The sequence below is a fragment of the Populus nigra genome, chromosome 17, assembly GCF_951802175.1.
Source record: "Populus nigra chromosome 17, ddPopNigr1.1, whole genome shotgun sequence".
NCBI lineage: Eukaryota > Viridiplantae > Streptophyta > Magnoliopsida > Malpighiales > Salicaceae > Populus > Populus nigra.
In genome coordinates this window covers 2,165,594-2,193,335 of record NC_084868.1, presented here as the reverse complement: position 1 = coordinate 2,193,335, position 27,742 = coordinate 2,165,594, and the positions used below count along the sequence as shown (strand labels likewise).

The 27,742-nt window shown below is 32.7% G+C and overlaps 4 protein-coding genes and 1 non-coding gene across 11 annotated transcripts; 3 read left to right on the top strand and 2 right to left on the bottom strand.

The window, feature by feature from the left end:
* The first annotated feature begins 411 nt into the window (after positions 1-411).
* On the top strand, positions 412-2,495 carry LOC133677154 (selT-like protein). Of its 2 annotated transcripts, XM_062099008.1 has the most exons (5): positions 412-662; positions 766-851; positions 1,523-1,841; positions 2,046-2,164; positions 2,288-2,495. In XM_062099008.1, the coding sequence occupies exons 1-4, from the start codon at positions 480-482 to the stop codon at positions 2,127-2,129; spliced, it is 672 nt and encodes a 223-aa protein (XP_061954992.1). In that variant the 5' UTR covers positions 412-479; the 3' UTR covers positions 2,130-2,164; positions 2,288-2,495. The 2 variants fall into 2 exon arrangements, with proteins under 2 accessions (XP_061954992.1, XP_061954991.1); XM_062099007.1 differs by having other exon boundaries at positions 2,046-2,495.
* A 148-nt stretch (positions 2,496-2,643) lies between these two features.
* LOC133677155 (uncharacterized) lies at positions 2,644-4,011 on the bottom strand. The gene is made up of 4 exons (XM_062099009.1): positions 3,602-4,011; positions 3,432-3,532; positions 3,268-3,330; positions 2,644-2,996 (listed from the first exon to the last, which is right to left on the bottom strand). The coding sequence occupies exons 1-4, from the start codon at positions 3,642-3,644 to the stop codon at positions 2,889-2,891; spliced, it is 315 nt and encodes a 104-aa protein (XP_061954993.1). The 5' UTR covers positions 3,645-4,011; the 3' UTR covers positions 2,644-2,888.
* A 145-nt stretch (positions 4,012-4,156) lies between these two features.
* Positions 4,157-12,734, bottom strand: LOC133677152 (uncharacterized). Of its 5 annotated transcripts, none has more exons than XM_062099002.1 (24): positions 12,505-12,734; positions 12,123-12,253; positions 11,951-12,035; positions 11,740-11,793; positions 11,408-11,499; positions 11,207-11,310; positions 10,985-11,060; positions 10,313-10,763; positions 8,826-9,164; positions 8,526-8,732; positions 8,337-8,435; positions 8,165-8,237; positions 7,352-7,479; positions 6,933-7,227; positions 6,597-6,832; positions 6,392-6,516; positions 6,166-6,280; positions 5,869-5,924; positions 5,641-5,734; positions 5,375-5,564; positions 5,214-5,288; positions 5,036-5,136; positions 4,889-4,951; positions 4,157-4,505 (listed from the first exon to the last, which is right to left on the bottom strand). In XM_062099002.1, exons 1-24 carry the CDS (start codon positions 12,559-12,561, stop codon positions 4,398-4,400), a joined length of 3,354 nt encoding a protein of 1,117 aa, XP_061954986.1. In that variant the 5' UTR covers positions 12,562-12,734; the 3' UTR covers positions 4,157-4,397. The 5 variants fall into 5 exon arrangements, with proteins under 5 accessions (XP_061954986.1, XP_061954987.1, XP_061954988.1 ...); XM_062099003.1 differs by having other exon boundaries at positions 12,123-12,255; positions 12,510-12,734; XM_062099004.1 differs by lacking the exon at positions 12,123-12,253.
* A 120-nt stretch (positions 12,735-12,854) lies between these two features.
* Positions 12,855-12,927, top strand: TRNAA-AGC (transfer RNA alanine (anticodon AGC)). Its single transcript has one exon. It is a non-coding gene; the product is annotated as a tRNA-Ala (tRNA).
* A 6,789-nt stretch (positions 12,928-19,716) lies between these two features.
* Positions 19,717-26,789, top strand: LOC133677728 (acyl-coenzyme A oxidase 4, peroxisomal-like). Of its 2 annotated transcripts, XR_009835822.1 has the most exons (14): positions 19,717-19,874; positions 19,975-20,079; positions 20,255-20,361; positions 20,481-20,558; positions 20,655-20,778; positions 20,880-20,953; positions 21,046-21,105; positions 21,210-21,319; positions 21,414-21,573; positions 22,756-22,832; positions 22,919-23,090; positions 23,181-23,273; positions 23,665-23,884; positions 26,673-26,789. XR_009835822.1 is itself a non-coding variant. In XM_062099862.1 (13 exons), exons 1-13 carry the CDS (start codon positions 19,853-19,855, stop codon positions 23,794-23,796), a joined length of 1,314 nt encoding a protein of 437 aa, XP_061955846.1. In that variant the 5' UTR covers positions 19,717-19,852; the 3' UTR covers positions 23,797-23,949. The 2 variants fall into 2 exon arrangements, 1 of the variants encoding a protein (XP_061955846.1); XM_062099862.1 differs by lacking the exon at positions 26,673-26,789 and having other exon boundaries at positions 23,665-23,949.
* Positions 26,790-27,742: the final 953 nt, after the last annotated feature.

Genomic DNA, 27,742 nt, shown 5'->3' with positions numbered 1-27,742 from the left:
TTACATGATATTGAACTAAATCTTCCCTTATTTTTTTTATTTAATGGCAAGGGAAATTCTCAAACTAAAATAAGATAATACTAAGCTAGCTACCTTAAAATTCAAAGTCTATTTTAAACCGAGTTTTTAATTAAATTAAATTAAATAATAATATGAAGAAATCTAATTGATCTAGTTTAAACCCAACCTGGATACTAAAAAAACAAAATGCTATCGTTTTAATAAAAATAATTAATTTGTATGTGCTCTATAACCTGTAAATTTATACAATAACTCAATGAACCTTTTATCGTCAATTTCTGGGTTGGGTATGGTCTTGTTGTTCCAATGTGCCACTGGGCCCTAAGGCTCGATCGGAATAGTAGTGGGCATTGGCCCGTTTTCCTCGAAATAAATCGCAGATAAAAACGACGTCAAAAGCCGCTCGGTAGACTTTACAGCATTCCGTCATCATCCCTGACCTTGCTTTCTTGCTAGAAATGGATCGATCTCAAATCCTCCTTCTAGGCTTACCAATCTTTCTGTTTTGCTCAGACATTCTAAATCTCTTCACAACATCACCACCTCCAAAACCAACTCCAAATGATCACCACAACATCCATCAATTCCAAACAAAACCTCAACAAGTTCATCAACAACAGCCACTTCAATTTCCGAAACAGGTGTCTTTAAACTTCTCAAATTTCATGTTTCTTTATGCTTTTCACATAATCGAAGTGGGTTTTCTTTCTTTGTGATACTCTTTAATGTTTTGATGAGATGCAGAAATCAAGCACCATTGTTGGAGGATTAGGCAATATTGGGTTTGGCAACGTTATTAACATCAACTTCTGTGTTTCTTGTTCTTACAGGTTTAATCCATTCTCCACATTTTCTGTTTGCTGTTATTGTTATATTAAACTGAAATCGTTTAGGTTCCGTTTGATATGATTGATTTAAGTTTTTTTTTACTCGTAGAAAAGTTATATATATGTTTGGTTAGAAATTTTTTTATAAAATTTAGATTTAATTTTACTTCTGACTTGTAGATTTTAACTTACACTATATATATTCTTTAGAACAGTTGCTTTGAGTTATTTCTATCAAACTTACTTTTAACTTAAACTTAAAGTCATTTGAAAATATTTTTGTCATAAATTATTTATGAAAAACAACTTTGAAGTATGACTTAAAGTCAAAATTCACTTTTTATAAGTTATGTCAAATAGACTTTTAATTATCCTGAGTCTAACTTGCATTGGTGGTGATTGTTTATAAATTATTTTTCATAATTGTGTACCATCAAGAATCAAGATTATTTGCCATAATTATTTTTCCAATTGTTGCGGACAGTTTTTTTTTTATATAATTAAAAGTAGAGTAAAGGGAGGTATTTTCTCATTCATGTGGGAACAAATTAATAATATTAATTAGATCTAATTTTTAGTTTTAGGATTTGTGGTTGTAAGGTTACCGTTTTTAATCCTAGTTTTTTTTTCTCTTACATTTAATGTTCACAGATAAGTTGTGTTTCTTTTGGCAGAGGAACTGCTGTGACTATGAAAAATATGCTGGAATCAGAATTTCCTGGGATACAGGTTATTTTGGCAAACCATCCTGCTCCGCTTCCGAAGCGCCTACTCAGCAAAGTAGTTCCTGCTGTTCAGTTTGGAATAATTGGGATAATATTGGCAGGCGAACAGATTTTTCCAAGGTTAGGATTTGCAGCTCCACCCTCGTGGTATTATTCGTTGCGTGCGAACAGATTCGGAAGTATTGCTAGCACTTGGCTTTTTGGAAACTTTATCCAATCATTCCTTCAGAGTTCTGGTGCTTTTGAAGTATTTTGCAATGGTGAATTGGTAAAGTCACTTCTGTTTTTAATGCCGCATGTTGTCTTTTTACTTGAGCCAAATTTCCTTTTCCTTTTATGTTATGAATCATACTGCAATTTTAGACTTAGGAGGAGATAACCTTAAATACCTGCATATAGGTTGTTAGGATGTTTTGCAGGAACAAATGTGGTATGAATAAAAATGCTTTCTTTTGTGTTCTCCTCATCATAGGTTTTCTCCAAGTTGATGGAGCATCGGTTTCCTGGTGAAATTGAGTTGAGGGATGTTGTTGGCAAAAGACTTGCTATCAGATGATTTGTTCAGGACAATGTGGGAGATGTCTGGTCCTAGTGAGTGTTCCGAGTAGGCTATGAATCAAATTTTCAATGAGTTACATTGTTCACATTTATGATGCAACTTTCTACTTCTACTCATTCTTGAAGCTGACAATAACACGCGGCGTTGGTTTCCAGGTCTTCTGAAGGTCTGCTTCGTTTCTTCTTTTTGAACTTTTGGTATCCCATCCTCTTTTTAGACTCTAGATGGCCTTCAGTGCTCTGTGATGCTACATTTGTACAAGTTCAGTATTGTGGCGTAAGCCTAGCTATGATACTTTTAGACAATTTTTGGTGCATTGCCTTCAGTGCCTAGCTATGATACTTTTCGACAATTTTTGGTGCATTGCCTTCAGTGGTCACGGGTTTAATTTTCCATGGAAATAGTGTTTGGAGGAAAAGAAATAATTATAGAACATTAACTGTGAATCCAAGAGACCATTGAAGAACCAGTCCTATTCATGGAATTGGTGATTGGGAAGTTGGAGGAAAGCTGCTTTTATAATGTGCAACCCATAATCATCTATAGAAATGCAAGCACAGTTGAAAATTACTCCATACATATCAAAGTACAGTTTCTTAATTTTATAATGAATTACATGCCAGCAAGCATACTTTAGGTATAATCTCCTGCTGGTGTCTTGGAGAAATCTCACCATGCACAAGGGGTAAACAAACAGAAGGGAAAACCTGAAAAAAAGTGTCAGATAGCTAGCATATCAGGCCTGTATTATCTTTATCATATTTGCCACCATTTTCGTTTCTCCATCTTCTTGAGAAGTTCATTTGCCAATGATGCATAGTCTTCTGAATTACCTTCCAGCTCTTCAGTTTGATTGTTGATTTTCTGATAATTATTATACAAACAAAAATAAAATAAAAAATCATATTGCAGGTGGTAAGAATACTCTGCTTGTGTATAACAATCAAATTTCAGAAAGCAATATAATTGTGATTGTCAAGGAATGTATGAAGGCTGAAGAAATCCATAAACAGGTAATTTGCCTAAGCAGGTCATCTGGAGAAAGTTTTGATCAAATAAATTATGACACGAGATGAATCTAGGGAAATTAAACAACGAAAACAGAAGATGTTTAGATCTATCCCTGGAATCTTACACCAAGCTTTTCCTGCCTTTGCACCAGCTTGTTCTTTGCACTCATAGCCAGGGAAGAGGCATCCTGAAATTATTTACCAAACCGGAAAAACACAATCAATTCAAATCTGTTGGCCTTACCAATGAAATAAGAGTTGATTGATTTTAACCAAGATGCAACATTACCTTGGATTTTCTGTACTTGGCTACGATTTCTCCAAGTTTCCTGCTTCTGGGCTTTGTTTCCTCGCCGTAACCCAATAAATTTTCCCTTCCAGTTCTCTTCTCTGCAAAATTAGAGATGATTACTGTTCAATATAATCCATTCGAGCTGACACACGATAGCTCAGATTTACCTCTCCTTTTGTTTTGAACTTCATTGGATGATTTGGTCGCCATATGAGCAGGTTCAGTGTTTCCGTATCAATTCCGATGAAGAAAACACGAGCTGAGAGGGAAATATGAAGAGAATAGAGTTTTTGGGTATATTAATGTAATAAGCTCCACATACCTATATTAAGCCCCACCATAATTAGCATGCTTTAAGCTCCAATGGCCTATATTAAGCTCCACAACTCAAATGAAACCTCAAATTTAGTAAAATCTGGCCTCCAGTCATAATTTGAGCCTTTTTTAGCCCTGAATTTTTAATTTTCAGCACCTGGAACCCTTAAGTAACACAGCCAAATCACAATTTCACAAAGCAATCTAGAGAAAATTGATGCTATTATTTGAACCTGCTTGTCTTGCAGCAAGAACCTTGCCTTGTAAAACAACATAAAGAGGCCACAATCGTAGAACCAGCAACAAATAGCATAACCCTTGCATCTGGCTGGTACATTGCTGAGAAAAATCCAGTCCCGTTTAGCAAACCTTCTGGTTTCTCTCAGTTAATGAATGGGCAGCATCGGTTTCAGTGAATCAATCTCTTTCAATCTCTTTTTATTTCTAGAAAACAAAAAATTCTATACAACAAATGAAAATAATAAGAAATGTCTCGAGCTTCCGTGTTTTACATATTGCACAAAAAAATTAACTGCAGTCGGATAAATTAACATACATTAGAGATTTAAAAAATGCACTCCTAAAACTCACGACAAAAAGGGTACAAACAATCAAAACCCATGCCAGCAAGCTAGACTTCTATTTTCTTCATATTTGCCACCATTTTCGTTTTTCCATTAACTTGACAAGCTCATTTGCCATTGATGAAAAGTCTTCGGCTCCACTTTGGAGCTCTTCAGTGCGCCTACTGATTCTCTGGTGCAGAGTGATAAAAAGGTATCTTTAGGGGTCATCAAGACAATCTATGCACAGTTAACAGATCTAGAAGGATAAGCTGAAATTCACTGACTTGACCATGAGACATAACCAATGTAGTCTACAGGGATATTAATAAAGCAATGAAATTGTATAGTGAATTTCTCAGTTAGCTGCAAACAAAAGCGGCAAATATAGGGTGACAAGAGAGGGGAAACTCCCAATTCATTGTTGCCACAAAGAATTGGCATCTTCTCTTTTCTCTCATCATTTCCACTCAACAAAACCTACAAGTTAGTTTAGCTTTAACAAAGTAGAAGCCATTTTATCCATTTCAAATACCAAAGCAATCTCACAGAAATCTTAAATCCATAATATCTTACTTCAAGTTTTTCCTGCCTTTCTACAAGCTTTTTTCTTGCATGTGCAGCAACCGAAGCGGCATCCTGAACACAGTAACCACATCAGACAAGGAAATCCATTGGAACAGATGTTAAGATGGAGGAGACAAGTTGATCACAGGAAATTACCCCTGCTTTTCTGTATTTAGCCATAATTTCTTCAGGTGTCCTAAGTTTGGGCTTCATATCATCAGTCGCACCTACTAATTGCTCCCTTTCCGACCACTTCTCTGGAATGCAAAATCTGTAGTGTTAAATGACCAACATCAGTTAAAACTTGCATAACGTGTGGAAAAATCAAATTTACCTCTCTTCATATGCTTCACATCTTGTGATGAAGTAGTTGCTGTGGGTAGAGAAGGTTCATCTATCTCTATATCATCTGCACGGGGACAGTTTTTAGTATGGGAGAGAAAAGACTATGGTACAGATAGGCACGGGTAATAACATATATTAAGGTCCACAAACCTATGTTAAGCTCCACAACTTCCTCATTATCTACTGCAGTTTGATATGAATCTGAGAATGGCTGCTTCGAAAAAGCACCTTCAAGATGACTAAAATCAGATTTGGGATTCAGAGTAATATCCACACTGTGGTCTACCTTTCCCCCTTTAAAGCCTTTGACAATGCCACCCAGAATCCCAGGTTTAGTACCCTATAACAACATAAGATAAGATACAAAAACAAAATTATACTTATTATAATCTGAAACTGATGGTAGTAATTTGCACCTGCTTCTTCTTCTGATTCGAGGAGAAATTAAAGGCAGCATCGGCGGCGGCGGCAAGTACCTTATCATGAAGACATGGAAGAGACTCTGGAATCCTACAAAGAGCATTGCAGGTCTGTCAGAAGTTCGCTTTCCTACTAATAAGCACAACTGAAATTTACAACGACGATTGTCCAGGCATTGGCTATACATGCATGGCATTAGTTAAACATGCTTTTTCATTATATACCTGAAACAATTTTCACCGGAAAATAGTGAGATGAAGGCCAATTCACACCCATGAGCCTACAAAATTATCGACATTAGATATAATCACAATAGTTGTGAAGAGTGCAGAACAATTAGACTGTAATTTATTGAAGTGACAACACACCCATGGCTCAAAAAGGTTGACATGACAAGCAGTAGTTTAAGAAAGTATGCAGTAGTATAAAAAGGTAGACATGGCATGCATAAGTTTAACATGGAAAAAACAAGTACAAAGATGATTTTCTGACGATGTCAAAATTTTAGAAGCAAATAATACCAGTGTAATCTGCCCATTATCACAACTCATCATCTTCTCCATGTTTGCCTTGAAATTCCACCTTAGAACTGACATTAAGGAGGTTTCTTTCACCAACTCTAAACCCGAAAATGATCTGTCCAAATATAGGCAATATCAACAATATTGCTACTAGTAATACTATTTAGATGTGCAGTACGAAAATGCTGGAAAGCAATCTGCATTATTATGAAGATAAGAATTTCACCTGATTTCTATTACTCCGCTCTGGAACAGCAAAACCACTCCACAAATGCTTCCCTCTTTCCTAAAAGTTGAAGCCCAACAGCAAGGTTTTGCATGTTTCACTTTACAAATGGTTTTGTTGTTTCCCTAAGGAAGATATATTAGTTGGACTGCAAACAGAGTAAATCATTGTTGAAAGTAAAAACAAAAAAAGGCAATGGAGCTACCTGAATAACATTCTTTGTAGAGTATAAGTGCAATGAATCCTCACAACAAAGCAAAATAAATGAATCCAGCAATCTTTCTCTGGTTAGTGTGTTAACTGAAGAGTGATGCTCATTATTATGTGAACTAATCCCTGTTGAAGTTGTTGTATGTTCAGATTCATTTTTGGCTGTGAAATTTTGGTCAGACTCCTCCAGCTGCTTTCCATCTGTTAAGCCAGGTACAGAAGGACTGCCATCTGTTGAAAAAAATAAAAATAAAATTCCAGAACTTACTTGTGAAAGTCAAATACAAAGAAACAAAACTCTTATTTACTTCTACTTTAAGATTATACTTGCCTATAACATACATAGAAATTGCAACTGATTTCTTTTTTGGATGCCATGGATGGGAGCTGATCATGCTACCGGTTCCACCATCAATCATATAAAGAGTTGCATCCTTGGTAAGGAAAAACATGAATTGCTCTATAGGGTTGATTGGCATATTAGAATCTGAATGCTTTGGGCTTTTCACAAGGCTACAAGTATTTATACATTCAACCCAATTCACTGAAATGACTGGCGAGCAAGAGCTGGATACAGATTCTGTAGAGAACAAAACTGCTAATGAACTCGTATCAAGTACAACCACCTGAAATGAAAGCATACAAGACAAGAATTCATATGAACAAAGAAACTAAAAGCCCCAGTCAACAAACTTAGCATGAAAACAATCAAAACAACATAATACAAATGACAAGACAGACAATACTCACACGACCACATTCTAGCCCCACAGCAAGCTTGGCTCCATAATTAGCAAACTGTAGTGCAAGAATAGGAGAATTGAGAAGAGAAAAAACAGCTCTAAGTGGAGGACCTTTCCCTTGAGGCAACGTGTGAACTATGAGACGAGTAATAAATCTATTAGTTTGAGCAAGTAGAGATGTAATGATACTTTCTCAAAACAAATGCAATATCAATGATCCAGTGACAAGAAATGAACTGTCTGCAGTGAAAGGACCATGTAAATGAGGAACTTTTCTATCTAACTGAAAATGGAAAGCTTTTTCAGTAATAGTTTCCATATCAGATGGCTGAAATCAATTAAATGATGAAGTAAGCTTGCCATTTTTCTATCTGCAGCAGTTTGCATATGATTAGTGACTAAAAGTGGTTACAATCTAGCGAGCTGGAAAATCAAATGAGGTAACAAAAAGATTATGTTCTCAGAGTTGAAAGCCATCATGTCACGAAGTCAATTGCTCAAATTCTTAGCAATTTGAAAACTTTTTCCAATATGTACTATTTTGAAAAAAATTCTGGCATTTTAAAACCAGTTTTAACAACAGGCCAATTGCAAAAATTTGAAATTTTAGCATAGTCAATATTCCATGTATGACTTTCTTTTTGCAATTGATATTGGATAACGAGCAGGAATTCTATTTTTGTCTGGATGAAAGTTCATAACTCATCTCGAAACAGAAAGTAAAGCTGGATCTCAAATTTGGACTCTCTTGCCAAAGAAAGTTAATGTTTGAAGAAAAAAAAGTTTGTGTGCTTCTAGAGAAGGACCTCCTACAACTTACCTTCATGTTTAGTATCTATGAGAAAGTGGAAGGTAGTCTCATCTGAGCTGCCATCCAGGTTATAAATGCGAACCTATACATCAATGACATAGGTATGGTAAATACAGAAAAAAATGACAAGTACACATTAGTTAGAAGGCAAAAGAAAAACCACTAAAGAAACATCTCTGACCAGTCCACATTTGTTGCCAACAGCCAGACTTAGTGTTAGGGAACAGAAGTCTAAATTTGTCACTGGATCACTAAATCCAGCCACTTCTATGCTTTCAACCTGACAATCATATGAAACTAATAAGAATAAAAAATATGCGTTCAACCTAAGAGCAACAATTTCACGGATAATGATAAATGAATCTCAAACCTCGCCTTCTACAATGCAAATAAGTGATAAGGCAGGATATGTGGCATCCCATAACCGTACAGATCCATCTAGATAACCTGCTATGTACACTCTCTCAACACCAGTATGTTCTGTGAATGACAGATGACTGGGCACACCCCCAGTCAAGGGCCAATTTGCAGAACCACCCTGGAATGGTGTGGATCCGCGTTTTGTAGCTGAGGCTATCTGAGAGATAATTTAGCATATGAAATGCTTTAATGACAGATTAACAGAAAAACTAAACATTTCAAAACAGAATAATTTAGGAGTCTAACATACCTCGGAAAACATCTTTGATGAGTTTCCTCCTGAGGGCAACGTAATGAACTTTGCCACAGTTATGGGTGGATCTACTGTAGGTACTACCATGGGAAATCCCATAGTCAAGACACTTGCTTTATGCTTTTGCTGAGATGGTAAGGCAGACAAGCTAGCATCATCAAAAAGATGAAGTTGTCCAGGGTTTGCCAATACAGAAACAGCAGCTTTGGGATTACCCTCTGTTGGTCCAGAACATGGTAACAAAATCATGTCCGCAAAAGAGCCGGCAAGTGTGATATCCATGCGACCAACACATCTCACTGTTTCCATCCTAGATGACCACTCTAAAGTTAACACCTGAACCACTCAGATCACTTATCAGACCAAACAATTGAAGGTTGAAAAACTCCAAACATCAGTTCAGTAAATGATTCAGTGATTGCAACATGAAAAGTGCCACATGATTACTACATATTAGTCCTTGATGTCATTTTTACAATGTACCATTCAAAAACTGGACCCAAGCCCCTAAAAAAGCTTACAATTTAAATAGCATCTGTATCATTTAAAAAAAATGTATTTGAATGCTTGCCTTTTCCTTTCTCTGTTAACAAAGATTGCAATGCTCTTTGAGAATTAAACTAATTCCTCACTTTGACTCTTCCACTCCTTCCATGCCCTGGCTGATAGATGCTAGAGGAAGAGTCAAAGGGAGGTTCTGTTGAGTCTTAAACCAACTCTTGGGGGTTATTCATATAGTTACGAGCTATTCCAGTCCCACAAGACAGTTCACTCTATCAGTGACATCTATTCGAAAGTTTGAGTTTGCAACACACATAACCTCATAGAAAACAATAGAAACAAATTATGAAGCTCAATTCTCAATCAAGTCAATGTTGAAGGATGAAAAACAGCATTTAAATTCAAAGTCAAATCCATTCTACAATTAAGTGTAGGTAGACTGATGCTTGATAATTATTGATTTATTTTTTATTTTTTTTGTATTTAGAGAAAATTAGTGTTTGTTAGGAGTAAAATTGAAAGCAAAGGGGATGGAATTAAAGCTCTTAAGGTGCTGCATGAACATTTCAATTGAACAAGAAAAAGACATCCTATCAGCAAAAAGAAACCTAAATAAAGACAAATATCAATAGGAATGACTAGAATTTCACTATACATGCATCGGTAATGAATTAACAATTAAAAATGAAAGGTACAAAATACTATGAAAGTCATATTCCTTTTGAATTCTATTTTTGTAGTTGCTAAAAGCTAATCTAATATACCAAGCCCAGACAATGGATTTGGAATGTAGATCTGAACCTATCCTTGAAAATCATGTGGGCTTTTCCAATAGCAAGACTTAAATTGCATATTATGTTTTTTATTCTTTTAAAGAATCTGAAGTGCTTTCTTATAAGAGATAAAAAGAGAGAGAACAGTATACAAATGTATGCCAACAAAAATAAAGAAATAGTAAATTGCTAAGAAGAAAAATAACTCACTGTTAGAACTTCTTCAGATCCTATTTCATCACCACCATAGATAAACAATCGGCCATCACCATCATTACTAGGTCTATCACTTGTGGACCAGTGTAAAACAATAATAGGGAGCCTCTTTTCAGCTGATGATAATTGTAACTTAACAATATTGCTGTTTGTCGATTCATTTTTTTGACCTCTAGTGGACGAAGTAGTTGATGTTTTCCAAAACAAGATATCCCCGTCTAAATATCCCACTGCAAGGATGGACCCTTTTGAAGATGCCCAACTTAGAGCTGTGATCTCTTTCTCCTCTAAATGATGATGAGATGTATCTTTGGGAATATTAGGGTCTACTTCATTTTTAGAATCATCCTTCAGTTGGAGATCCTTGCCACCTCCAACAAAAAGGATCTGACCTTCAGAAACATCCCAGAGAACTATCAATCCATTTTGATATGCAATCAGAACCCTGCAAAAGAATTATGATTTTTACATTTCCAGTAGAGATAAAAACATAAAATCTCAATGATAAAAAACCAATTCCAAGCTCATGAGTCACAACTTATATGAATTAAAGAAAACAGAATGGTGCTAAAAGGGAGATGGAAAATAACACCAAAGCCAGACTTTCCATCAAACTTCCAAAATAAAAAATAATTTAAAGTAGATGATTAAGCTCTCATGTCTTGCCTATTTCCCGAAGAATGAGGCTGAGGAAGAACTCCAACAATAGGTTGGTGATCGGGAGATGGAAATCCAGCTGCTTCTGTGAAACACAAGACCCATACAGTAAGAATGAAGTAAGAACTGGAGCACACTGGAGCCACAGGAACACTCAAAAACTTATTAGTACAACGCACAGAAGAACAAGAGAAATAAGAGCCTCAACTATTCAACGAAATAAGAAATTACCCTTTAAAGAGTTTGCAGTTATATGATAAGGCAACCACAAAAGTTTAGCATCTTCAGAATCATACTTCAGCACGGACATTGAACCGTGTTCATCTCCAATATACCTATGCAGCATTGTTCCAGCAATCATTTCCACTCTCATTCAATTAGCAGAAAATTAAACATGTATGCAACACTTTATAATTTACATCAATTCTGTACATGAAACAAGAGCGACTGATTACAGAAAACGCAGTTATATTCAATTCCCATTGTAACGAACATGCTAAGCATCTGCTCTCCAGATTCCAGACCTGCAAAAATGAGTTAAACAGGTAACCATAGTCAATGAATTTAATCAAAATCATACACAACTTATGGAACATTGATTTTTAAATCAGCAATCAATTAAAAAGCATGCAAGCAGCAAGCAGCAAGCAACAAGAAGAAACCCAACAAAATGACCAAACACAAAAATCTAGCTGACTTTTCATGTAAGTTTTTCAACATAGCAGAATCCAAAAACCATGCACGTCGCTGCGGTAGAACCATACCTGAATATCGTTCTCAATAGAAATGCTGATCAAGAATCCTTGATTCTGTAAGAACTGCCAAATGAAACCAAACATCAATTTCTGATCAACAAATAATTGATGATCGAATGCATCAATTAACAATAAAAAAATAATATTCCAAATGATACCGAGCGTCAAAATTCCAATTGAAAATACAAAAATACTCCACATATGTTGTAAGAATAATAACCTCTATGTTCTTGTAAGGCAGTTGCTTCGGTGACGTAAAAAGTGCTTCAATACCATCACCACCAATCACTTTAATTCTCCCATCCCTGCAATCAAACCAATTAAAATGCAGTAAATAATCAGCATTCACTCCTCAACGCTACAAATTATACTTTAACCTGAAAAAAAATTACAGTGTGGCAATAGCCAAAAGGCGCTGAATGGGATCAAAAGCAAGAAGGGAAGCCGTGGACGGAATCCCGTGGTGTATAACAACTTGCAAATCAAAGTCCGCTGCCGTCAAGCTGCTGCGTTCCTCGTTATTCTAGATCAATAAATTACGAGGTCGTTTACTTTCAGTTAATGATGACTTCAAGGTGATTAACATTTTAATTAGCAATATAGAATTTGATTTTCCTACGCATGCTTGAAATTATTAAATAAATAACTGAAGATCACTTAAATTGAAAAGAACGGCAAAAAAGAATTATTTAAATGGAAATGAAACCCTAGAGAATAATCAATAATAAAAAAAATTGAAAGAAAAAGAGAGAAAGGTGAGCGTTGATGACCAACCTGGTGGTGGTGGTGGAGGAGGACGGCTTTTTGAATGAGTCGCTTGGCAGAAAGCATGGCGAATCGGAGAGGTTGGAAAATGTGAGAGATTATTTGTTGATTAATAAAGACGAGAGTTTACTTTGTTGGAGTGATTATATCGATGCTGCTGCTGCTGCTGGTAGCACATTGCTGGACCTGACTTTACTGGTCAATGAAAGAAAGTAAAACAATACTTTTAAGACGTTGATTAATTCTTCACAGTTTGTTACTCTGTGGTTTCAATTTTCAATTCAAATACTCCCTCAATCATTCCGCCTTTTAGAAATATATAATTATTTATATCTAACAATAGGAATCATTAAGTAAAAGGGGATGTAGCTCAGATGGTAGAGCGCTCGCTTAGCATGCGAGAGGTACGGGGATCGATACCCCGCATCTCCATTGTATTTTAATTTTTGAGAATTAGGGATTTTGTGCCTGAGAAATGATTTTTTTATTTTCAATTTTCTTGCTCTCATAAATTTTTTAATATGATATTTTTAAATTGATTTGTAATAAAGTTTTTGATTAAATTCAAATTTAAAATTTCACAAATAGCAAATTTTAAAAATTTGATTAAATTTAGAATATTTGCAAGAATTTACTTGGTTTTTTTATTTTTTTATAGCTAATTCTTTTTTCTCCTCTTATCCTTTTGTATTTATTAAATTAGAGACTAAATTTTGTTTTTCTAGCTTGTTTTATGTGGAATTTTTTTCGGTCTTGAAAAATAACTTAATTATCTTGGTGTTTTATATTTATTATTTTTTATTGGGTTTTTATAGCTAATTTTTTAAATTGATATTTCCTGATTCTATTATTAAATATTTGAAATAGTTTTTACAGCAATTTATAATATTATAATTCCTTTTCTATTTAATCCTCCTTTATTTTTTTTATCATGCGAGTTTTGTTTTTATTCTTTGTATTATTATTTATTTTATTTGATATAAATTTCTTAATTGATTTTTATTTATTTGCTTTCTTTAAGATTTTTTATTGATTTTAAAAATAATTTAGGTTTTCTTTGGTTTTTTCATTTATTGTTTTTTGTTGGATTTACTTGCCTAATCAATATTAAATTGGTTGAGAATTGAGTTTTTTAATTCAACCCGGGTCTACGATTTAATGGATTACGAGTTCTAGGTCTTTGACTAAGTTTAAAAGGTTTGCCCAAGTTTTCTTGATTTTTCTTTCCTTTTTTTTTAAGCTAATATTATTTTTTAATTTTATCATTCAACTTTTTTATATTATTAGTGATTAAGCTTTGTTTTTTTTTTTTTACATTATTCGCCTTCTATATAATTTTTTTAGCCTTTATGATTTTGTGGGTTTCAATATTTCTTCTTAGGTTTGTCCATATGCCAGTCTATTTCAGGTCAATGTCCTAAATCACATTTTAAAACACGCTTGCATCATAAAATTACATATGTTTTTTAATTTCATCCATTTTGTTTTTTTAGTCTTTTAAATTTGGTTATTATTTTTTAATTTTATTTGAAATTATTTTTTAGATTGTTCATCCTTTATGATTTTTTGATTTTTTTTCTATTAAATTTGATCATCATTTTTTTTATTGCTATCTTTTTTGTTTTTGCAAGTTTTTAAAATTGATTTTTTTTTCATGATTTCATCGATTAAAAATAAATTGGTTAGGAATTAAGTTTTTTGATTCAACCCGGGTCCATGATTGCACCATTTGTGAGTTTTAGATATTAGATCTCAAGTTTAGGAGGTTTGCACAAGTTCACTTAGTTTTTTTTTTCTTTTTTAAAGCTAATATTTTTTAACTTCTTTTATATATAGTTTTGTTTAATTACTTTTTACGGTTTGTCTTCTATGAGATTAGTCTCGGGTCATGATCAGGGTCAATAGTTTCAAAATTTAATGTGGGTTAATTTTTATTTTTTTAGTCCTTTTTACTATTGATTTATTTCAATTTCATCATTCAACATTTAATTTATTGGAAACTGGTATTCGTACCTTTTTTTTCTTATCTTTTCTATTGGGTTATCTCGATCATGTGGTCATGGTCACGAGGTTTGCAGGTTAATCCGAGTTGATTTATATTTTTTCCTATTACTTTTTTATTTAAATTACTTTTTTATTTATTTATATCATTCAACATTGAGTTGTTCGATAATTGAGTTTCATGATTTAATTCAAATTTCTTTTGAATGCAATCACTCTAGTGTCACGACTGGGTCAAAGATTTTAAATCCTAACCTCAGGGAGCTCAAATCAAGTTTTTTCATTCTCTTTTTAGCTATATGTATTTTTTCTTAATATTTGTTCTTCAATATTTTATTTTCTGGAGATTAAACTTCAATTTTTTTTTGAGTTATCAGGAATTGGTTTTTGAGTTTTTTTCTTGCGTTTCTTTCTATTAAATTGTCCCAATCTTATGTCAATGATCACAAAATTTACATGTTAACCTTACTGAGGTTTTATTTTATTATTATATTTTTGCTTTTCAATATTAGAGTTGTTTGATAATCTAGATAAGTTTAAGTTGGTTCTTTTTATTTTTTTTTCATTTTTATTTTTGTTGTTAGTTTATTTTTTATTACTGTATTTTTTTAAAATTTATTATTTAAATTACCAATTAAACTAATATTGAAGATTTTTTCTTAGTATTTTTTTTTATGTAAAAAATATATAGCCAGCGCAAGCCACAAATTAGTAATTTTCATTTCTTTATCCAGGTCTCTCTCCTCCACTCTCGCATATTAATCTTCTCATTCTTTCATTTTGCTCTTCGGTAGGTCATTGACGACAGAGTCCTTGACAACGCAAAATAGAAGTGCTGGCTTAAAGCCCCCCCCCCCCCCACCCCCGGGAACCAAGGGCGGAGCCACGAATCTTTTTTATCCTGTGCTACGAATAAATAAATATAAATTATTTTTAATATTCAGCATTGAATAAATGCTCTAGTTTAGGCTTTTTATTTTTCATAAATGCTCTAGTTTAGGCTTTTTATTTTTCATCACTTCATTAATGATACATAGAAATTTTCGCATTATAAATCAAAAGATGAGCTAAGAAACCATATTCCATACCGATGGGAGTTAAGTAGGTGGCAAAAGATGTGGTAAGTGCATGAAATATCATAAAGTTTGATTGAGTATTTATTTATTTATTTTTATTAACGTGGATATCCGGGTCAACTCATGTGTACCTGACTAATCCCACGGGTCCTGAAGTTAACGACCATGTAAACCTTTAGTGGTCTTGAGGTTTGTGAGATTCGAACTAGTGATCTTTAGGTAACAAACCTAGAGCCTGACCAATTAGGCTACACTCTTCATATATAGTTGATTGGGTATTTATTTGCTGCTATGAGATGGGGCTAAAGAGTAAAGAGCGTTTGGGAACGCGATGCAAACCGCGTTTCCTCAAAATTCATTTTTTTTGCTAAAAATTAAATTTTTTAGTATGTTTTGGATCGTTTTGATGCATTGATTTAAAAAATAATTTTTAAAAAATAAAAAAAATCATTTTGATATATTTCAGCATGAAAAAACATTTTAAAAAACAATCGCAACAACACTCCCAAACATAGTTTTTAAAATTTTATTTTTAAAAAAATTAATTTTTTTAATGTTTTTTTATGAATCAAATATATATAAAATGGGTTCTTTTATCCGGAATAGAAAATCCTAGAAATTTATTCAACGAGTAAGAAGAGAAATTAATGGGATGCCAAATGCTAAAAAGCGCAATGAAAAGGTACGAGGCTAATAAAAAATAATGCAGAGGGAATATTTACATATATGAATTTTAGAAAAGGTAAATAAAAAAGCTATAAAATGAGATATTATATTTTTTAGGATCTATTTTTCTACTGGCTGCAGCACCTCAGTCTTCTATGCTCCTCCGCCCCTGCCCGGAACCATTTGAAAGTGCGCTCAAAACGAGTCAACCATAGGGGAGAGAAAACGAGGAAAATACTTTGTTGAGAAACAAGTTATTTTTTGTAGCTGTATTGCCGGTAGTGGGAGAGGACTCTGGCAATTCGGTCATTGAGATCTTCCTCGCTGGATGATTCATGGTTCTTCTCTTTTACAGGGAGCAGTAGCTCATCGATGTAGTGTTCTTGACATACAAGCCAAGCTTCAAAGGATTCCTTGAATGATTCCACATTGGTCCTAGCCATTTCTGTTATATATATAACAAGTGTAAAGAAGAGAGAAAAGAAAGGAGTAGGGCTGTAAAATGAGAGAGGAATGGTTGCTCTATTTCCTTGCTCTGACAGATAGTATATTCCGGGAAATCATTAGAGAGGAAGAGCCTACTGTCAGACGCGTGTGGGATATCTGGGCTCAGAACTTGAAACTCAACATAGCAAAAGAGTTGTTTTAGGAGTTTGTGAGAGACAGGATAACTGCATGAATTAATGTTTCTTGGCTCACTGGTCTAAAAAGATTACAGAATCAAAACTTAGAGAGATATTCAATAGGGCTTGGTGCATTTCGTCTTCTTAATTATTAAAAGAGATGATTCTTGCCACTTGACAGTTCTGCACTTTTTTACTTTCAGTTGTGTTTTTTTTTATCATGCTTGCAAGTTCATCGGCATAGCTAAAGATAAGGCTAATCTTAGGCTATCCACTTGTACATTTTGGTTAACTTACAAGTAAGATTGTCAAATCGCAACAACTGTTTTTTTTCTTTTTTTTTAATAGATAGCTATTAAACTTGGTTGAACCCTAATGATCTGTTGATTTTGAGCTTGATTTGAATTAATTTTTTTATATATATAATTAAATTGGATACTGATCCAGTTAAATATCCAGATAATCCAATAAATCAATAAATAACTTGGTTGATCCAATCACAAATCTAAATGATACTGGACAAAGTCAACTCTAAAGATTTTTTATTTATTTATAATAATATCATTTTATCTGAACAAACAAACAAGTAACAGATATTTTCACAAAACCATGGAAGACAGAAGTGCAAAAGAACTTTGGAATTATGATGATTGAAGAAATAAGCTTAAGAGGGGAGAATGTTTTGTGGAAAACCAAGTATCATAATTCTGTGTTATTATCAAGTTAGACTGAACCATAATAATTCACTCAAGATCAATTTTTATGTTTTTGTTGAGATTAGTAAGAGACTAGACTAAATGTCCCACTTAAATTCTATATAAAAGTTAGTGCATGGTTAATGCAAGTGTGTGAAGGATCTAAAAACAAGAAAAATACAGATTTAAGAAGACTCTACTGTGTCTGAGTGAGTGAGTGAGTGCAAGAGTTCCATTAATTGTTCTTGCAGACCTTGTTTTGTTTTCGTTTCCAGCAGTTAGAAGCTCCCCAAAGGTCTTAATCCTGGCAATTCCCTCTTATTCTGCAGTTCCATATTTTAGAAACATTTATTGCTTTATAAAATGTTAACCAATCTGATTCAGGTGCGTGGTTGCTCTTTTCATGCCTTGACAAATGCTAGCATAAACAGATGGATTGTTAGCTGAAAGCCCGATCAAGAGAGTGAGGAGGATGAAGGACGTATCATGATATGTTTGGTAATGTAATTTCCGGTGATTTGAGAAAAACTCAAGAATTTTTATTGAAATATTTCTAGAATTATTTTTCTCAGAAAATATTTTGATTGAAAAGATTTTTTTAACAAATATATATTTTTTAATTTTTTTTAATAAATATTTAATAAAAACTTATGATGACATGGATCTATTTATATCTTCTTTAAGATGCTTGTATTTTTTTTTGTTATTTTAAATAAATATAAGGGCTATTATAATTAATTTGCAACAAAAATGATCCTTAAAAATAAAACAGTTAAAATTATTAATTCAATTTATTTTTACATGTATTATAAATAATATAATTGAATTCAATTTTGTAATTTAATATTTTATTATAAACATAAAAATTATAATAAATTATCAATTAAATTTAAATTTACTTATAAATTGTCTAATTATTAAACCCAGATCGGCCCGGTGGGTCAACTCGGGACTTGGTAGTTGAACCGGTTTGGGTAAGACAAAAAATTGGCAAATGCAAAAACCCGACCAAACTCGGGTGACCCAACAGGTTGACCCATGACTTGGGTGAACTTGGACAAAACCTTTTTTTTTTAAAATGTGATTTTTCTCCTAGACCCCTTTTTTTATATTTTTTATTTGGTTATTAATATTTTTCAAATGTCACTATATAAATACTAAAAGAATATTTTATTTTATTAATATGGAATTTGAAACCTTTTATTATATATACTTTATGTTCCCTAAAGGTGATCATTTTCGGTTCTGTTCGGTTTTTAACCAAAAAAATAACCAAACCAGTTTTTTTTTTTTTAAATCGAAACCGAATCGGAACCGGTTCAAACCGGTTTGGCTCGAGGCTTTTTCGATTTGGCTCGGTTTTTTTCCAATTTGGCTTGATTTTTTTCTGTTTCGGTTCGATTCGGTTTTTTCAGTTTCAAGCTTACAAAATCAAAACCGAACCAGTCAGTTTTTTTAAAATTTTAATCTGTTTAATCAATTTTTTTTCACGGTTCGGTTTTTTTGGTATTTTTTTTCCGGTTTTCTTGGTTTTTTAGTTTTTTTTGCTCACCCTTAAAAAATTTATTTTTTCAATGTACGATTTGAAACCCTTTAATATATATACTTAATATTCACAACAAAAAAATTATATTTTTTCAACGTGGGATAAAAAACTTTGAAGGATTTGAAACCCTTTAGTATATATATTTTATGTTCACAAGAAAAAAATTATTTTTTAATGTGAGATTTGAAGCCTTGTAATATATATATTTTATGTTCATAAGAAAACATTATGTTTTTCATTGTGAGATAAAATTTTTTTAAAAATATTTTTTTAAACTTCATTATTTATAACATATATAGTATATTCACATGAATTGTCTTTTATAAAATTTCAAATATATTTTTAAAAATTTTTAAAGTTAACCTGGATTAACTCATGTAACTCGTGTTCTGACTTTTTGGTCAAGTCAACCTCGAGTCAGTTTGATTAATTCACCGAAATAAATCAAAATTTTTGCTCTAAATTAATTTTGTAGTATTTTTAAGAGTTAAAATTTATTTAAAATCAAATTTTTAATATTAAAAATAATTTCAAACAACATAATTCATTAAAACCTTAATTAAATTCAATTAAGAGACCACAAACATTCAAAATTTCGAATCATGGCACACTTATTAAGAAGTTAAGATGTCGTTATCCTCATGACCACATCAGCGTAGCTTTGCGTGTCAATGCCACTCTCTCCACCCATAAGATCGTAAGTTTTAAAAATTAATTTCTCCAACCGTCTTTTTCCTCTATTTTCCAGCCATGGCAATCCCTAAAAATCAAGGTCTGTTCTCAAATTTTATCCATATATATTGCCCCTTAATCATGCAATTAATTGTTATTTTTAGCTCTTCTATGATTAATTAAAAACTCTGTTTTATCAGATGAGGTTGAGCAAAATGCAAGGAGTTCATATTTTAATTTACCGCCGTTGGATGTTTCCGTCGCCTTCCCTCAAGCAACTCCCGCTTCCACATTTCCTCCTAGCGGTAAAATCATTTATATATATTTTTTTATTTTTTTATTTCTTTACATCATTGTTTGAAATTTGATTAATACTGAAATTTTATTTTATTATTTTCATTTGATTGGTTTGAGAAATTTAGGCTAATTTCGGAGTCGTTAATTAATGATCATGCTGTTATTTTTTTAAAAAAATTACAGTGTCGGATTACTTTCAATTTAGTGATTTATTAACCGCGGAGGATCAGGCCATCAGGATGAGAGTGAGGCAGTGCATGGAAAAGGAAATCGCTCCGATAATGGCTGAGGTTTTTTTTTTTTTGAAAAAAAAAAGAATTACTTCCGGCTTTTCCTTTATTAAATGCTTGAATTTTATGTTCAAATTTTGGCAAATATATTTATATATAGATTGTTTGTGGCGTTATAGTACTGGGAGAAGGCGAAGTTTCCGTTTCATGTTATTCCGAAGCTTGGTGCCTTGGGTATAGCTGGAGGAACGATAAAGGTAATTTGTGCATTTGATTCGAGTTTTAGTTGTTAATAGAATGTAGTGAGGTAGGAAAGGTTTAGAAATGGATGATTAGCGAACTTGAAACTTCAGGGTTATGGGTGTCCTGGTCTCTCGATCACTACAAGTGCTGTCGCCATTGCAGAAGTTGCTAGAGTTGATGCAAGCTGTTCGACTTTTATTTTGGTGCATTCATCTCTGGCAATGCTCACCATAGGTGAGATCTTGGGTTAATTATGTTTCTCTTGGAGACAGGTTAATTTATGGATTAGTTACTAAAACAAGGATGTTGCTAATTGTCTGGATTTTGAAGAACAGCACTTTGTGGTTCTGAGGAACAGAAGCAGAAATATTTACCTTCTTTGGCAAAGTTTAGCACTGTAGCTTGTTGGGTAAGTAAGCTTCTTTTGGCACACAGCCACTATATGTGTCTGGTATGTAGTTATGCTGGATTCCAATTACTCTATATTATCCTAATCTTTAGGCTTTGACTGAGCCTGACTATGGAAGTGATGCAAGTTCTCTGCAAACAACAGCAACCAAGGTTTGAGCTCTTAACCTCTTGTGAGCTATTTACTTTTCTATTTTTCCTGTTATTCTCTTGAATATTTTGTTATCTTGTTTTTGCTCTCATTCTGGGATATGCAGGTTGAAGGTGGTTGGATACTTGAGGGCCAAAAACGCTGGATAGGAAACAGTACTTTTGCTGATTTGCTTGTTATATTTGCTCGGAATACCTCCACTGATCAGATTAATGGGTATGGTTCTCTCTATACATAATATGCAGTTTCTCAATTTGGATTGTTTTCTTTTTTACATGCATGGGTTACAGGTTTTTTTTTCCTGTTTCAGATATATAGTGAAGAAGGATGCTCCTGGATTAACAGTTACAAAAATTGAAAATAAAATTGGCCTCCGTATAGTACAAAATGGAGATATAGTCATGAAAAGAGTTTTTGTTCCTGATGAGGACAGGTTGCCTGGAGTCAACTCGTTTCAAGATACAAATAAGGTACAGCAGTAACATGTTCTTTCCTAGAATGTTGTCCCTAATCATTTATGTCTGTCTTGCTATGCTTTTCTTGATAATCTACTGTTCCATGGCAGTCCATAAATCTTTGGTTTTAGGAAAGACCAATTAATCTACTTGTGTTACCTAAAGATGGTGAATAGAACTTTAGTTTTATGTTGCATATCTGAAGCTTCAGCATTTACCTGGAGTGAAACAGTAATCCTACCAGAGGTTATTAATGCACCAGACATCACCACTTGGGCTGCCTCAGCTTCAGTGCAGAACAAAAATGTTACTCTGGGATCATTCCATTCGCAAAGTTGAGACCTCCCACTTGATTCTGTTGAGATTTAGTTGGTCAATTGGAGAATACACAAAATTATTAGTAGTATGTAGTGGAAGAGAGAAATGGATCAGACTGTCGAATTTCTTATGAAATTTTTATCACGATCTTTGTATTCCCCCTATCTTCCAGTAAGCAAATGAATTGTGAGTAAAATATCATTTTACGTTCACTCTGACAATATTTTTCTGCATTTTGTTTGGCTTCAGTGGGGCTTATTAGAACATTTTTAGTTTGAATATGCTTCAGAAATTTGCACTGCTGTTTGGTATGTTTGCTCCTACCCCATTCTACTGAGTGTTTCGTAACATCACCGGACAGAAGAAAACTACATTTCTTCCTTTTACCCTTCAGGTTCAAGCTCATTAAAATTCAATTAAATAAAAAAAGGAAAAATAAAAGATCCTTTAAGTTTGCTTGGGCCATGGTTTTTGCATTTTACTTGATCCATAGCTTTTAGGACATTTCCAGTTTGAGTATGCTGCATAAATTGTTATAATTTGCAGTGGCATTTGGTACATCTGCTCTGCTCCCATTATACTTAGTGTCTAATAATAACAAGTATGCAAGAAACCCATTGGGGGTTGATGGCTTTTAATGGAGCTATGTCCTTTTTTTCCTTTGTTTATGTAAGGGAGTTTTAATGACCTTGAAAATCAATACACAATGGTTCCCCTATAGTATTAATTTGCAGGTGGTCTGTTTAATCTTGCTTCCTGTGAACTTCTTACGTATCTGGATTTTCCAGTCGTCTTATTCCATTGTGTTCATATGTGATCTTATCCTTGCATGCTTGAGATTTCCAAGCTCCTTGTCTGAGTAGTGCTATATAATATTAGGTTCTTGCTGTTTCACGTGTAATGGTTGCCTGGCAACCTATTGGCATATCAATGGGGGTCTATGACATGTGTCACAGGTAATCACTGTACATCCTCATTCTCAAGAGTACTATTTTATTTTAACTTCCCACACAATCATTACTGACTCGTAACTGATTCAAAGGTATCTAAAGGAAAGGAAACAATTTGGAGCCCCATTGGCAGCCTTTCAAATCAATCAACAGAAACTTGTCCACATACTTGGTAATGTCCAAGCAATGGTACTAGTTGGTTGGCGCCTTTGCAAGTTGTATGAAAAGGGAACAATGACCCCAGGTCATGCCAGCTTGGCAAAGGTATGATTGACTGCAAAGTTGTGTGGTATATTTGGTGAAAAAGAATTGTGCTTTCTAGCCAATAGCCATGATGCTGTCTTGTGTCCTCAGTCATGGATCAGTTTGAAGGCAAGGGAAACTGCTGCTATTGGGAGGGAGTTACTTGGTGGCAATGGAATTTTGTCCGATTTTCTTGTTGCCAAGGTTTTCATTCTAAACTCTTTACTGAAAGTTCATTCTTACATCTGACAAAAATGGAACCTTTCATAAAAGAAATCCATGCCTGATGTCTTTTGAATTGCAATCACTAGAAACCTTATTTAGCCTTGTATTTTTTGGTTTTTTGATTAGTTTCTTTTCACTCATTGCATCAACCGGTGGCTTGTTCATTGATCCCTATTCTTAGATGTGAAGAATCTGTGTTTTCCATAGGAGTCGAAGTTGCTTTCTAGGGCTACTTTCTCATTTCTTCTTATCCTCAACGGGCTATACTAGAATTTTTTTGTTTCTTTCAGTGAAAATCAGCTACATTTGTTTGGTATTTGTGGCAGCTGTACATATTATTCACTCTTCTTTATTTGGAATAACATTGCAGGCAATGGGTGATTTAGAACCCATCTACACATATGAAGGCACATATGACATCAACAGCTTGGTAACAGGCAGAGAAATCACTGGTCTTGCCAGTTTTAAGCCTGCAATGTCGAGCAAGCGAAGTCGCCTGTAACAGCATAAACTTTCCCATGACATCCACGTGTGTGCTCTTTCTTTTCTGCAAGTTGGGAAATTACTTGACAATCTCATAAGGGAAGATTACAAAATAAATTCCAGACACAATGGCTTGAGAGTTGTTAAATAAAAGGTTACTTCTCGACTTCAACAGTCTTCTCTTTATGCTTGTACGTTTGAGGCACTACTAATTAGGTGGCTCTTGCGCGCTTTTTTTTAAAAAAAAAGAATTTAACGCAAAACAAAATGTGCGCATTTATTAGTATAAAGAAAAAAATTAATTGTAAATTAAAAAACTAATATATATATATATATATATATATAATATTGAATAAATCAAGAATTATATGTTAATAAATACTAAAAAAATTTATTAATGTTAATTAAAAAATAAAACTTAAAACAAGGAAATAAATATTATGTAGGGCTGCCTAAAGAAAAATGTTTATTAATGTTAGAAAGAAAGAAAAAAAATATAATTTTATTCAAAAATCAAGTAAAAATTAAATGATATCTTATTAACAAAATTCATATCTTTTTTTTTAATTTTTTTGAATAATCTCAATTAAAATTAAATACTTGTGAGGTTGGATATTCCATATATGTATATATAAAATTTAATTGTTAATTGAAAAAAATAAAAGAAGAAGGGCTAGGTGTTTGGGTTTGGGTGATCCAATGTGTTTGCGCATTAAAAAATAAGGCTATGTGCACAAGTTTGCAAAGTCAGGTATGTAAGTCTAGTTTATTTTTTTTTTTAATATTTAGCTAAAGGGGAGGTAACTTGTCATTTTTTTATTTAAAAAAAGATATTTTTTAACCAATGAAGAGTGGTGAGAAAAACAGATTAAGGTGTTTTTTCCATAACAATCCATTTTAACCTATTTTTCATAAAACAAATATTTAATAAACACTATTATAACCTTAATAAACTAATAAATCAACTTAAAAACATCTTTAAATTTATCTAAAACACAAAATCAAATCGAAAACAAATTATCACTCAACCCCAATTTACTTTTAATAGCATTATAAAGAGTATAAAATACTTCAATGGAGCTCCTCTTATTGAATGGAATTAGTTGACATAAAAATCAACCTTTTTCATTATTAAAATATAGGCAACCGATAAGTTGTTTTTGTTATTTTTAATGATTTTTTCTCATATCTTTCCAACTAGAGATTGAAAATGAAAAAAAAAATAAAGTTTTGTACTAAAACAAAACCCTAGAAAATCAAAAGGACTATGACAAAAGTAGAAAGCAAAATAGAGGGATCAAAAAGAATTTTTCTTGTGAATTTTAGATTAGCCATGCTATTTTATTGTATTTTACACGCTAGTCATTTGTTTTTGTAATTGTGCATAGGTACAACAAATTATAAGAAACTTGCCGTTAATCTAATTACAAAATGATGCAATTGCAGAAAAAAAGGTTCGATAAATTTTTTTTAAAAAAGAGCATTATGAAAACATATCCACAATGCCATGTGTTTGTATATACAGGGCATAAGGGTACCGGGAAAATCCATGTTTTTTGGTTAGGGGTGAGCAAAAAAAATAAACAATTAATTAAACCAAGAAAATATAAAAAAAAACCGAACTAAAAAAAAGTGAATTAACCGATTAAAAAATAAAAAAAATTTGGTTCGATTCCCTGAGTTTGAAACAGATTGAACCGAACCGGTTCAACCAGGCTAACACTTATAAAAAAAAACAAGTATAAATATGATATTTTTTCTAACCCTAAACCTACATTAGCATTCCCTAAAAACAAACCTAGCTACCCCCTCCCTATGCTCTATGCATCTCTCCTCTTCATTTGCTCTCTACATCTCTCTTCTTTGATTTTTCTTTTTGCTCCACAATTGTTAAGCTCGTACTCCATACTCCTCCTATCAAAGTCACACCCTTTTTTTTATTTTTGCTTTTAATTGTTTTATTCTTCCTATCAAAGGCACACCCCTCTTTACTTTTGCTTTTGATTTTTTTATTCTTCTTATTTCTATTTCTTACATGATCCTGTAATTATTGTATAATTTTCCATGCACATGTAACCAAAAAAGATTATTATGTTGAACCAGTAAAAGGTTTTTTTGTGCTCTCGTTGATGTTGGTCTTGAGAGGACAACAATTTGGAATCAAGTTTGGCACTCGATGGATGGTGAGGATCTATGTAAACTATTTGTAATTCGTTTCTTCTTGTTCAAATAATAATGTTTTGATGGTTTTACATTTTAATAATAGATATCTTTTTTTATCTTTTCTTTGTTTAGATGGCTTGTTGAGAAAGCCAAGATTTATCAAAAAATAAGCACAGAGCTGTGAAAATAGAAACAAGACGAAAATGGAATCCTTGAAACATATGGCCAATGAAAAAACTCAGAAAAAACAGAAATAATATGAAAATAGAATTCCTGAAAAAATATGGTCAGTGAAAAAAAAACCAGAAAAAAACTCAATTGAAATAATTTCAATTTAAATTGGTTTGCAAGGGAAAAAACCGAACTGAACATGGTTGGTTCAAACCGGTTTTCGGTTCGGTTCAAAAACTTGAAAAAAAAATAATTTTGATTTGATTATTTATTTTGGTCTAAAATCGGACCGAGCTGAAAATGCTCACCTCTATTTTTGGTCTTTCTTATATTATAATTTACATGGTTTTGCTAAATCCACTAAATCAATATCCCATTCCAAATCCCCTCCAGCATTTGAATAAGAGGGAGAATTTGGAATGTGATCCTTATTTATATATCTTTTTTCTTATATGCTACTTACTCATTTGCCACTAGAAACATCATTTCCTTTTCAAATTACATTAGTTAAGAAAATTATTTGTGTTAATCTTGAGCTATGACTGAACTCTCCGTGAGATTCTTAGATGCATTATTTATAACTGCTATTATGTATTTATTGTAAGTCAAAATAAGGTTGATGAACATAAATGTTTAGTTTATTATAACAAATTTAGTATATAAGCATGCATTTTTATATATCATGGCAAACTAACAAATAACACATAATATCATATAAAGATATAACATTCATACTATGCATGTATCCAAATTAGCATAAGAAATTGAAATATAATCCTAACATGCACACTAACATATTAGATTATATGAAATCAAAGTAGAGTACTTGTTGAAACACTTCAAAAATTGATAAGTTTTATGTTATCAAGGATTAATCTTTTATCATTAAGACTTTATTGCTTCTCATTTCTAGCAAAAGGATGTTTGCAATAAACGTTTCAAGATTTTAACAATACCACATTGTTTATATGTACTTCTAAATAAGGTCAACGAATCAAAGGAAATTGTAATTCAAATGTCTCTATACAAATACTAATCTTAGCTCTAGATTGGAAGGAAAACAAATAAGATAATTAGATTTAAAAGAAGACAATAAATTAAAAATAGAAGAGAGGAAGAGTGTAAAATCTAGAAAACAATGTAGAAAACTCTTCCTTCACCTTTTTTTGTAGCTGATTTTAAAACTAAAACGGATAAAGAATTAATTTTCCATCATTACTATTTTTTATGACCCACCATAAAACTATAATTAAACCTAAGCGTTTCAGCTTCAAATATAATATTTTTTTTATCTAAAGAAACTCTCTTGGAAAAAAAAATGCTAAGATTTATGAGCTAGATTAGATATAACAACGAGTGAGAAAAAATAATTCCTTATGAGTCAAATAATTATTTTATAATAAACTCAATTTCAAAACCAAAATAGATTAGTAAAAAACAAACCTAAACCCAATAGTCAAAACTCAGGGTTTAAGGTCTAAGCTTAAGCCAAGTGCGCTTGTGTGGGTTAAACTTATATTACTTTGTTAATGATCATTTGTGATCCTTTAATTTTCCATTCAATAAACTACAAGACAACCTTGTATTTTTTTTCTATGTAAAATAAAAGGTTTTGGGTTTCACAACAAACA

Bases quoted from the DNA above. Each gene is read 5' to 3' on its own strand.
- LOC133677154 (XM_062099008.1), top strand. From the start codon at position 480: ATGGATCGATCTCAAATCCTCCTTCTAGGCTTACCAATCTTTCTGTTT. The intron at 663-765 runs GTGTCTTTAAAC...GATGAGATGCAG, and splicing joins CACTTCAATTTCCGAAACAG to AAATCAAGCACCATTGTTGG. The intron at 1,842-2,045 runs GTAAAGTCACTT...TCCTCATCATAG, and splicing joins TATTTTGCAATGGTGAATTG to GTTTTCTCCAAGTTGATGGA.
- LOC133677155 (XM_062099009.1), bottom strand. From the start codon at position 3,644: ATGGCGACCAAATCATCCAATGAAGTTCAAAACAAAAGGAGAG. The intron at 3,331-3,431 runs GTAATGTTGCAT...AAATAATTTCAG, and splicing joins CCAAGTACAGAAAATCCAAG to GATGCCTCTTCCCTGGCTAT. The intron at 2,997-3,267 runs GTAAGATTCCAG...AATAATTATCAG, and splicing joins AAAGGCAGGAAAAGCTTGGT to AAAATCAACAATCAAACTGA.
- LOC133677152 (XM_062099002.1), bottom strand. From the start codon at position 12,561: ATGCTTTCTGCCAAGCGACTCATTCAAAAAGCCGTCCTCCTCCACCAC. The intron at 6,517-6,596 runs GTAGCTCCATTG...TATCTTCCTTAG, and splicing joins CTACAAAGAATGTTATTCAG to GGAAACAACAAAACCATTTG. The intron at 5,565-5,640 runs GTGCAAATTACT...ATGTTGTTATAG, and splicing joins CGAATCAGAAGAAGAAGCAG to GGTACTAAACCTGGGATTCT.
- LOC133677728 (XM_062099862.1), top strand. From the start codon at position 19,853: ATGGCAATCCCTAAAAATCAAG. The intron at 20,559-20,654 runs GTAATTTGTGCA...TTGAAACTTCAG, and splicing joins TAGCTGGAGGAACGATAAAG to GGTTATGGGTGTCCTGGTCT. The intron at 23,274-23,664 runs GTTTTCATTCTA...ATAACATTGCAG, and splicing joins CCGATTTTCTTGTTGCCAAG to GCAATGGGTGATTTAGAACC.